This window comes from Megalops cyprinoides, chromosome 15, assembly GCF_013368585.1.
Source record: "Megalops cyprinoides isolate fMegCyp1 chromosome 15, fMegCyp1.pri, whole genome shotgun sequence".
Classification (NCBI taxonomy): Eukaryota; Metazoa; Chordata; class Actinopteri; order Elopiformes; family Megalopidae; genus Megalops; species Megalops cyprinoides.
Window position 1 is genome coordinate 16,398,189 of NC_050597.1, and position 11,801 is coordinate 16,409,989.

Here is an 11,801-nt window from a genome sequence, read left to right on the forward strand (position 1 = left end):
ACAAAATCATTTAAGATGTTCTCTAACAATAAATTGACAATTTAGAGTTCAAAATATTAGAGTATGAACAGGCCGAAACCAGTATTGGTCCATCAATAACATTATGCAATACACAAGTTGTCAATACAGAATTTTTGTATTTTCTGTACAATACTGCCACCTACTGGCTAACTGAGAGCTAACTGAAAGGCCACTGCTCCTGCATGTCTTTGGGTCATGACTATGAATTGGGTCCAAAATGCCTGACAGAATAATGAGAAAGAAGCTGTCTGATTGAACCATGATGATTAAAAGAATTATTATGAGAATCACTAGAAATGTGTCCAACGACTTTATTCAGATACACTCATCTACAGATTTGACACGGGTTGCTATAAATTAAAATGAAATAATCCCCCTTGTGTAAATACAGACTCAAGCCTGAGCAAGTATTTTTATAAAGATGTACATAGCCTGGAGCATAATGACTATTACATATTAGAGGGTTTCAGGGTGCAAAATGTTGATAAGGTAACACTGAAAGGCAAGGGTAAATGTGCATTATGCATTACATAATGTTGTACATTGTATTGTTGTGTATTATTACTACAGCATTAGTAGTGAGAGGAGTGAGGGTGAGACAGCAAACTGCTGCACAGAGGGAAACCTACCCCACAGCAATGGCAAAATCCCCAGTTTAGGGGGGATCGCCAGGGTTTGCTTAAGGACCTTTCAAGTCTGGCTTCCAATTTATAACGTACTGCCTTCTGATGTACTCATGCGAGAAAGGAGATGTAAGACATTTGTTTATTTTCCCATTAAGAAAACTATCCATTTGCTGCAACAGTTTCTATGCTGAAGTAGAGTTTCCAACATGCAAATACAGATAATGTAACTGCAACCAGGAACTGGTAATTGGCTGAATGGTTGAATATATCAAATATCATATAATGGCTAAATACTTTTAAAAGCAGAACACTGTACTAAAATAAATACAGGCAATATATTGCCAAAATATCTCAGCAATCACCTTTTTTCTGACTTGAAACATCTAGTTTTTCCTTCTTATTTTTCAGATGTGTCACAATATCTGTATTATGGAAGCTCTGTTCTTCAATGGCTTCACTGAAGGCTGCAAATGTAACTTTGCAACTTGCTGTAAAGAGTGCAGACCGCTTCCTGCTCACACCACGCTCGCTATAGAATTTCTTTGCAAATCGCACCTTCTGGGACAGAGCTAGAGAGCAAATGCCTCATTTTTCTTCAGGTTTCACATTGGCCCCGGTATTCATACACTGGGCGCAAAATCACTTAGTGTGCATATATATGCAAGAGCTGTTAAAGGCAAAGGGGAAACAGCTGGCAGTGTACAGAATACAGAAAGAAGATGAAAGGGAGCTGGTTAGAGGATATAGCCTTGAGGTGTTAACAGAAAGTGGGCAATGCAGACAGCGAGTGGATTTGGAGCAAGAGGGTACAGAGGTCAGATTATTCATGTTGGGACAATACTGTTATCTTCTGTTATGTTTGGAAAATGCAATGTTTGAGCAGAAACATTTATTATAATATTTTCCTTCCACAGTGCATATTTAATTTCAAATCAGAGGAACTGAAGAAAAGAAAAAATGTCTGTGACAACTCTGCACAGAACATTCCTGACCTTCTAATTTACATAGGCACTACATTTCCGTTTGTTGGCACTGAATGAGGATGCTTGCTAATTTACTACTAAGTGTTTCATGTCTGAGTATGTTAATCATACAGTTTTGCAAGGAAAGAACAGTTAAGTTTTGCAAGGAAAGAATTCTACCTACATTGTTGAATCTTACCTAATTTGGAGCAATTCATAACCTTTTAGTTTCCAAATAAATCATCTGACCATCTCCAGTACAACAATAGTGTTGCAGCTCCTCAATAATTTTCACTGCATATTCTGAAATAAACATTTGTGATTTAGAATCAAATGAAAAAATATCAACACATCACACATAAATACTCTGGAATTGCATAGTCTCTGTTATAATAATGCTACACATTTTGAGTTTTGATATAAAGACAGCAAGCGTGATGCTTGTCAGTCATGTCAGTACATTAAGTAATGCCATTTGATATGATTATGTGTGTGTGTATGTGTACTGACTGTGTACTGAGAGGATAAGTTCCGTAAAAGCAATGTGATTCCCTCTCACATTGTTGAGAGGAATTTTTTGTACAGTATTAAAAGAAACCATTTGAATAAAGGGGTCATGTTAATGGGATTAGTTATTATTCATATCTATATAGGTTGTAAAGTTAAGTGCTTCATTAGAATGCCCGGGGAATCAGAAGTTGTGTCTACCACGGTGTTCTACCCAAATGAAAATGATTGTAAAAGATAGTAATACTGTAATATTGTAACAGTTATTCAGCCCAAGAATATATCGCAATTGCATTTAAAATATATTAAGGTGATGCAAAAAAATATACTAAAATATATAAATTTAAATATATTTATTGGGCTAAATATATTCACAAAAATATATTTTAAATATATTCTTTTTTTGCATGGGTACATCAGTGCACCTGAGTGCAGAGAGTTAGTGAACCACTGAGCTGCAATCCGAAGGTACTTATCCCCCAAAGTTTCTCTTTGTGAACAGATGCCTCAGAAATTAAATCCAATGAAGACCAACAGTGCATGGCTTTCTGCATGCAAACAGATATAAATTTTAGATTGATGACTGTCATTATAGACTGCATACTTAAGCTAATCAGAAACAGCCTCATGTGACAACTGTTTTGTGAGTCAGCTGTGGAAAAGGTAGAGGTGGAATCCATAATGACATATTTAAGGTTATTATGAAAGGGTCTGCAGTTCATGTAAGGACTTTAAATAAATATCACTAGCCTCGTGCTCGCTTTGGCATTGTGATAGTAGCGCTGTAAACATTCCCAGGTTAGATGAAAAGAGGTTAGAATTAATAAGGGTACCTAAATGCTTTTTGGCGCACACACTCACATTGTAAGAATAAATGGTTTTCCATTGCACTAGCCTGAGATTTTTTTCTCATACCTTGAAAATATATCTTAATATCAAGAAAAACCCCTGGTGAGTATGTTGTCAGTCTCTGACCACAAAAAACTGATGCAAGATAGCTGTGTGCCAAGATGGACTTCCCGCTCAGCATTATAAGCAGGTGGGATATCTGGTATATTGTTCCTTGCTAAGAGATTTTTTTTTTTAAGTCAGAAGTGTTTGTGCTGAGTCTGTTAAGGTGCTGTTTTTAGTAATACCATTTTTAGTATTGCACTATTTTCTAGGAGCTCAACTATTTTCTAGGAGCTCATCACCTAAAAAGGGGCTGTGGAATAACTTTTCAATCTTTCTATACTTGGTAATACTGAGTTACTGAATTTTTTTTTTTTTTTTTTATTCCTTCGGGAAAATGCCCAGTGTAAAATCTGACAACCTGACTGTACTGTAAATACCGCTATGGTACATACAAATTGCTTGACTTGAAATGGTTTGAGTGAAATAAATGTCCTCCAATAATACAGCATAGGTATAAAAAAAAAAAAAAAAAACGGCTGCGTACATATTTAGCAGGACAATGCTGCACTTGTCTGAGATCCACACAGCGAGCTGGTTCAGTTTCAGCTCATTGTGGCTGTTGATACAGCTGTGAATCAGGAAGGGACAGAGGTCAAGTGCTTTGGTTAAGGTCACCGTGGGTGTCAATGGCTGTTCTGGGAATAAAAATCTCTTCTCTCCTCTTGGCACGTTTGGCCATATTAAAAAATGCCTGCCTCCAGATATACTGCGTCAGCCACATCAGGGGCACATCTGCTGCCGGCCAGAGATTTTCTCCAAAGAATGATTGAGTTTCACTTGGACCTGCACACTCTTTTAAGTTATTAAGGTTGACCCTGATCATCTGCATGGGTCCACTCCAAGCCTTCACTTCTTAGAGTAGGCAGAGTTCCAGTAAGTCAGTCCTTGTTTCCATATAAAATTAATGTCTCTCTGCAACATATGGTTTGCTTACATAAGCCCAACTTTTGATCCAAATGACCTAAAGGATTAAAGAGCTATTTTTAATCTTCCCTTTATTTAAAGTTATCTGACAGAAAGTGATGGTACTATAATTACTCACTTATCTGTGTTCTAATAAAATTTGTGAAAAATGAGGCTTTCTCCCAGGAAAGATGTTGCATCTTCTGACCATGGCCACATTTCTTTACTAATCCATTTGGACTTGAGTGCAGATTTAACCTATTAGCTGAGAAGTATCCCAACAGCTTCACTGACCTACACTGTAGTATAGTTACATATAGTGCCAATTTCAAAAAAGGAAAGTTAGCGCAGTCATCCACATTTGTTTATGAAAACATATTTACATATTAATGAGTAAAAGCATTCAACATGTCTAAAGTCTAACAAAATGTCAGATGAATAGAATTTATCTTTGGTAAATTGAGCTGACAATATTTGTTTGTGAGAATGTTGTGCAAAATGGAAATGTAACTCCCAAATTAAGCATGCAGGATTTCTATTTTCTTTTTACTGTGAAAATGAAACAGACACAATGCTTCAGTCAGGCAATGACTACTTTTAGCCATATATCTATATATGAATAGGAAGATTACCACTGACCTGTATTAAAAATATCTACTGACTAATGCCATTGGTCAGTGGAAATAACCTCCAAATATTTTTAATAGTGAAATTACAATGACATTGTTGAATATATTCTTTTTAACATTGTGTGTATATACCGTATATCCCTGTCAAGTTAGAAAGCAAATGTTTTCATCCTCTTAGCAATCAATTGTAACCATGATGTGGCTGCTTTTCTTGAAATCAGATTCCTCCTATGATTTTTAATGATTTTTTTAAAATCTGTAATTAGACATTATTTGTTTTGGGTGAATCATAATTTGCTGTAACAGCTGCATTGCGATCACAATTTATTTACAAAAATGCATTGCAAAATGAAAACCACACAGAAATGTTCACAGTTACAGTGAGAATAAATAAATACAGTTACAGATGTTGAATACAACTACCATTACTGAGAGATGTGAAGATGGTTGTGTTTTATAAATCTGTAAATTATCCCATTAAGAAATGACCCTGCTGAAATGAACCCCCTGTGTGGACTACATACAGTGATCATTAAGAGCACTAGCCATGCAAACTTTCTGCCCCAGCACCTGCCACTGTCCTCTCCTCTCTTGGTCAGTGGAGCAGCAGGCCCTGCTGAATGGAATCTCAGAGCCCCCTGTGGTAGAACAGCTGTCCATCTGACGTGGCTGCCTGGAGTTCCTTTTCCAATTTCTCTTTTTGAATCTGAAAAATAAAATGAGGACAACATTCGCCTACTTTTTCTTCCTGATTTTTACTTCTCCATGAATTCATGTCCGTGGAATTTGCATGAAACTAAATCATATTTACAATTTCCAAAAAAAAATAAATAAAATAAATTCACTGGACAACATTACTTATATCAGCCTACTGAGCTATCCAGCTATACTTCACATATATTTTCCTGAGCATGAGAGCTCTTCAGTTCCATACAGGCTGAGGAGTATTCCATTATAACAACCTACCGTCCCCAGCTGTGGGAAGAGACTGAAGGACACAGGGATCATCAGGCCCAGAACCAGGGCAGTAATGATGTGGCGAAATGGTGCCACCACCAGGGGGCTCCTCTGGCCAAACCTTGTCCTGAAGAAAATGGCATATTTTTTATCTCATGCTCAGTAGGACTTGCTAGTTCACAGTCACGGCTGCCATTTATGTAAACTACGCAGTCAAAAAAAACACATTCTGAACTATGTCTCTCCTTGGGTGTTCTACTTAAAAATGTTATCAAGCACATATATTCTATTATCTTATATACTGGAAACAACCTGATCAACATACACCCTGTACTCTCACTGCTTGTCCCAAAATGCACAAAACATGCTTACTTTCCTGTCCCCCTGACATAACTTGCACCTTCCCCTAATCACAAGCCCTTTGTTCCTTCAACCAAATTGTATCACCCTCACTCAGATCTGACTATAAACATCTAATTGTGATTTGGCTGAAGAAGGTAAGATTTGATTAGTTTTGGGACATCAATCAGGACATTAAATTCAGGTTGGGGTACCATCCAACTAACCACTTTCAAAGGTAAACACAATCCTTTTGTTTCTCAACACTAGGATCACAGAATTTATTGAGGTTCTGCTTGGTATGTTTCTTTATTTTTTCTGTGTACAATAAATTATTCCTTTAACATATATGTTGGTAATCTGTTCTGGTGTAACACCTGAGAATAATAATTCTTATAAATAATAATTCTTTTTGGTGGGTCCTATTTTCTTATATACATCCATATTTTTTTCTTTGTGAAGGGAAAAGGGAGAGAGCAGTGATTACCTTTGTAAGAAGCCAACAAGCAGATTTGGAACAGCTGCAGTGGTACCTATCATTACAGCTCTGGACACAGCAGTCTCATTCACAGCCTGCCAGAGAGACAAACACCTTCAGTCTGCTGCTGTGTTACACTTGTGATGCATATATGTGTACACCAGCATCAGTGCTGCACAAAATTATACACACATACAACCACTGTGCTAGGTCCTGACATTACGTATTTCACTTGGCCCATCTACTTCTTGGAGTATCCTCGACATGTATTAAGAAGTTCCTAATCTGCGCAAGAAGCTAAAGGAAAAAATAAAACTGCAAGAAAATGTAAGGTTGCACCTGTTACCTTGTGCTTTGTATGCCTTGATAAACACCGCTCCTATGGTTCATTGTCAAATACCTATGGCTCATACCTATTAAATAAATTTCACACTCCAACTACTGCCCATTAAAACAAAAACAATGCATTGGTATTATAATTAAAATGCCAATCCTCCTTTACTTCAGAGCAAAGCTGAAGAGCCTTCTCTGTGATAAATGTCTTCCCACCTTCATTCCAGCATTCTGTGAGACTCCAACCACTTTCCCATTAGAATCAAATACTTGGATCCCATTTTCATACTCTTCAGCTCTCACAACGAGTACGTTGAAGGCACTGAGGCAAGCTGGAATAGAGTACATTATCAGATGTGACTGTTCTACTGCATTTAAAAACATAGATATACCACAACCCTAGGAGTGGTGGATTAGACACCATTGACCTTAAAGGCATGCAGCTGTATTTTTTTTTTTTTTTTTTAACCCCGAAAAAATCACCTGCTGGTTTTGAATGTGTATAACCCTGTAACACAAATGTCAAAAATGGAACTTTCCAGAGTGCTTAACTGTGAGGTGAACAGGTGACACATACCTGAAAGTGGAACGGGCAACACTGATCTGAAAAACCTCTGGACAGAAGGGCTTGTTAGCCCATAACGTGTCATTAAAAACTGAGGAAGAGTCTGAAAATGAAAACAAGTCATATATATCAGGGACAGATTTTAACCCAGTGATTGAAGTGATACTGCAACACATTCCAAAACTGCACAGCTGAAGAAATATTCTTACTAAACTAGATTATCCTGGTTTCCCAATAAACACTGTGAACATTCTTCTCTGAACTTGACTCTTCACCAGAAAAACAATGTGTGAGATTTTAATGCCTTAAAGCACACTGGATTTGGATTACCTTTGAGGAATGAGGCATTATGAAAATGTTCATATTGTATGCATACATGCATACATGACTACCGTTTCTGCAAAAATGCCTGAAATTCCCTGAGACCATGACATTTTCAATAAAACATTAAAAGCATATTCACATTAACTCACCCCCACACACGTTGCATACGTGACTGATCCAACAATTAAAACCAACTGTTTCAGGGACACCTTGTTGTCCTAACAAGAATAAGAGAAGGATTAAATCAATATTCTCCTCATGGCCACTTCAATTCAACTTCAACTCGCCCTTCATGTTCACTGATGTTGACCACTAGCTACTCCTGTGTTGCTCAGGATCTGTATGGGGGACTGTATACATGTAAAGTATTTATGTGCTAAGGAATGTGATGCTTACACATATCTTTTTTCCTTTCATGACAGGTTTACAGTGAGTGTAGGTGTGAAAAACAATTGCTGTTTGGACTACTTACAGATTATTAATATGAATGGGTTAAAACTCCTAGGTATTTGACAGAACTTAATTCCACAAAGGAAAGTAACCTCTGTACAAGAAGGGTTACACTGAAGGGATGCATTTACCTTGCGGGAAGTGGCATTTCTGTTGGCATAGTTGAATCCAGCACTAAAACTGTGCAACAAAAACTAGAGAGAAGCATTGTTAATCCTTCCTTGTTGAAAGCTATTCAGGTATTGTTATCAAATGTTATCCGTACGGTCACTTTGTTAACAGAAATTGTTACTAGAGCCATAAATAACATGGTACATACTGCACGTATATAAATAACATGAAATGTGCTGATTGAGTTTCTATTGTTTTCTGTGTTGACTTTGCAAGCTGGAACAAACACAACACTTCAGTTTTCACTGTGATTTCATCTTCCACATGACGGACACAGTATCTAAAGAACCTGACTTACATTTAATCTATTGCCCAGTGTGGCCACTTGCAGTTGCATTAGATAGCTGTATGGATGCCACAGTTACTTAATGGCCATTTATTTAAAATGCAAACCTCTTCCATGTTTCAGTTTTTGATAATTAAAACAAACAACCTGTGTTTACTTTGAAAAAAAAAAAATCAATGTAACTGTAACGTAATGTAACTTGTATTGCATGCTGTGATTTCTAGACTTTTTCTAAATGACAATTATCATAATTAGAAAATAAAAATATGAGCTTCTGAGTATCTCAGCTGATTACAGCAGTTTTTTAAAAGGCACTTGTGTTCAGCTCACTGAAATTGCACCTAATGTATACATCTGGTTTCCTCTTCTCCAAAAAGAAGAAAAAAGTTCAGATTCCCTATGTTGTGTGTGTAAACCTGAAATCACACAGACCCACCAACCTGCCAAAAGAGAGCAGGTTTTACACCGTTGTGTGGCAAAAAGCTGCCAATGACCTGGAAAAAAGCAGAAATCACCAACTGATAAGTGTACAAGAACTTACCTATCTAACAGAAATAACATCTGTGAACAGTTTCCTTTGAAAGGGTTTACACTCACCAAAGGAGATGCAATTGGAAGGAATGCTGAGAGGACAATGGAGAGAGACTGTAAGAATGTGGATTTGGTGTGCCTTTAAATAACTGAGATGATACTGATCTGTGAAGCTAAGGCCATTCTCTTGCAGTTCTACATTTCTTAAAACAAGGGTGTTTAAACAGTGTACGAAGTAGATATTCCAACCAAACTGTACCAAACAGTAATGATTATGACCAAAATGTGTGGACAAAAAGAACAGGCTCTGTCGATTGCCCCATAAACCACAGAAACAGCATTTTTTCTTCTAAAATATGCCTAATATAAGAAAACCTAAAAATTTCCTACCTGGAGGACGGAATATGACTGGAAGTGTGGAACCAGTATCAGGGTGAACAGAGGACTGAAGAAGATTTGCAAAATATTACAAATTCACTTTTAGTAATTTTGAGACATATCTTCCCTCTATGTGAAACTTTTTTCACAAAATCCTAAAAACAGTGATGAACCACAGTTATACATTAACAGTGACTATTACAAGACAAAGACACCATATCAGTTCTCATTTCCCATTTACCTATTATCATTAAAGGAATTTTTTAAGTCATGTGTAGTTTAATGAACCCTTCTGAACTTACTAGGCTCAGCTTCCATGCATCCATGACCTGAAGGAAACAAGAACACATTGCTCTTCCAAATCATGGCATCAGAATGGACAGATCTAGTGCAACATATCTGGTCATTTTCCATTGCTGCGCACATACCTTGTTTTTACTGTGCAGATCTGCTGTGTTCCCAAGCTGGGAACGGGCTTTTTCAATTTCATCCTGCTCAAGAGAGACAGTACGACATGACACAGTCCCTTCAGGCTGGGATTTCTATTCACAGAGAAGCTCCATTTCCCATTAAATGTTTGAATGATGTCCCTATGGCTTCCAAAGTCCTTTTATGAACATCCAGTTCCACCACATTCCTAATTGTTCTAGGTTAGTTGGTCAAAACAAAGCAATATTTTAATTGGTTATATATACGTGTGTGTGTGTATGTGTGTGTGTGTAAGGCTGAATGATTGAGTTTTCATGCTTTGAGCCACTCTTTCAGTAGGGTTACCAAATAAAATTTGGATCCTAAACCAACAACTGTACTGTGGATGCTCAGTACATGCAATGAAACGGTGTTGGCCTTAAGTCACAAGTCATAAGTGAATATGCAGTACCAGTGTCCTGTACTGTTGCTACCAATATCACATGTATTCACGTTACTTCACCGACCTTGTCATGTTGGCAACAACACACTAAGATATCTAACAGTAAACAGTACAACTCATTTGCATGTCACTCATATTTTCATAAATTCGGTGTGAAAGCAATTAAACTTTTTGACACTGCCCCCTTAATTACACAAAGATGCGTTCACACAAATCTTTTTTTTTTTTTTTTAATCTCCTTCTCCAAAAATAGTACACACCTAATAGTCCATCCGTACAGGGTACGAATGAATGGGGCAATAGTGTACGGAGAATGTACTCACGTCTGAGGAAAGGAGACCACTTGGATCAAGAATATTCACCCAATGGTAAAGTCTGCCCAGGAAAGACTGCAAAGGAAACGCCCAGGCACACAGAGGAGTTCAATATTTTTATTTTGTGCCCAATTGGTCTGACACAATATTTCTAAGGACATTTGATTGCAAAAGTGGTATATTCCTAACTTTGTTCATCCAAAAACTGTTTAACGATTAGGTTAAGATAAAGTGTAACAGGTTACAAATTTTCACTGCATTTGCAAACTCATATTCAGTTAGCTAGACTATCTAGTCTACATATCTACAGCTCTGAACTGCCCAGTTGGCCCTCTAGCCACCAGCAAATCCCAAATTCTATTCTATTCTATTTTGCAAGCTCCCAAGCTATGAGCTACACTTTCTACCCGGCTAATACATTGGCCAGCTGCTAATGCATAAGCTGCTTGTAGAAGCCCTTAACATCAACTTCGCATGATACATATCGGGTCTAGGTGCACGTTTATACCTGGCCCTCACTTCTCCAGAACTGCAGGTTAACGTCCATTTTAGCCAGCGAGCGAGCTAGCACGTCGGCAAGAATAAGTTACTTGCATTCAAGGTGATCATGCCACATTAATGGCATGCACGACCTATTAGCAGAAGAGAGAGTCCGATAGCCGAGTGAGCACAACGTTTAGTGCTGGACTCCGCGTTGCTGGGGCGTTCGTGCAAATCGCTGACGTTTAAACGCCGCGTCCGTTTAAACAGAATCTGTCCAACATCGCAGCCAAATTCAGCATTGGTGAACTCAGACGGAAATGACAACATGCAGTGGATCCAAGGCAGCACGCAAGCTTAATTTCTTAGGTTTAAGTATGACCTAGAAATCACCACCAATTTGTTCTATCTCTGCCATATTACCAAATGTAATCAATTCCAGAGTCAGCAGAACGTCTAAACCGTCACTGTATGGCAATAACATAAAAAACTGCCTTAGACTGCATATTTTGTGAGCAAGAGAAAGACTGCACGAACGTGATCCATGTTTTGCTCCCTGACCTTAGCAGAAGAGATCCAATCAGAATCTTCGAAACAAAGGTCAAGTGCGTCTACGTAACAACGCTCTGACCGTTTTCCTCTCGATGGTTCACGTTATGCAGTGAACCAACTATTGCGTGACGATCCACATGAGTTTTAAGTCAGTGAATCTACGTAAATCA

At 37.8% G+C, this 11,801-nt stretch overlaps 1 protein-coding gene across 1 annotated transcript; it reads right to left on the minus strand.

Moving 5' to 3' along the window:
• Nucleotides 1-5,054: 5,054 nt before the first annotated feature.
• sfxn4 (sideroflexin 4) lies at nt 5,055-11,407 on the minus strand. The gene is made up of 14 exons (XM_036547288.1): nt 11,108-11,407; nt 10,609-10,674; nt 9,843-9,905; nt 9,717-9,743; nt 9,427-9,481; nt 9,103-9,128; nt 8,946-8,999; nt 8,180-8,242; nt 7,748-7,816; nt 7,287-7,377; nt 6,926-7,041; nt 6,386-6,471; nt 5,569-5,686; nt 5,055-5,308 (listed from the first exon to the last, which is right to left on the minus strand). Exons 1-14 carry the CDS (start codon nt 11,144-11,146, stop codon nt 5,231-5,233), a joined length of 951 nt encoding a protein of 316 aa, XP_036403181.1. The 5' UTR covers nt 11,147-11,407; the 3' UTR covers nt 5,055-5,230.
• Between the last annotated feature and the right edge of the window lie 394 nt (nt 11,408-11,801).

Coding starts and splice junctions, on each gene's coding strand:
- sfxn4 (XM_036547288.1), bottom strand. CDS start 11,146: ATGGACGTTAACCTGCAGTTCTGGAGAAGTGAGGGCCAG. Junction 10,675..11,107: donor TCTGGAGAAGTGAGGGCCAG/GTATAAACGTGC, acceptor TTTCCTTTGCAG/TCTTTCCTGGGCAGACTTTA. Junction 9,482..9,716: donor ATGCATGGAAGCTGAGCCTA/GTAAGTTCAGAA, acceptor AATCTTCTTCAG/TCCTCTGTTCACCCTGATAC.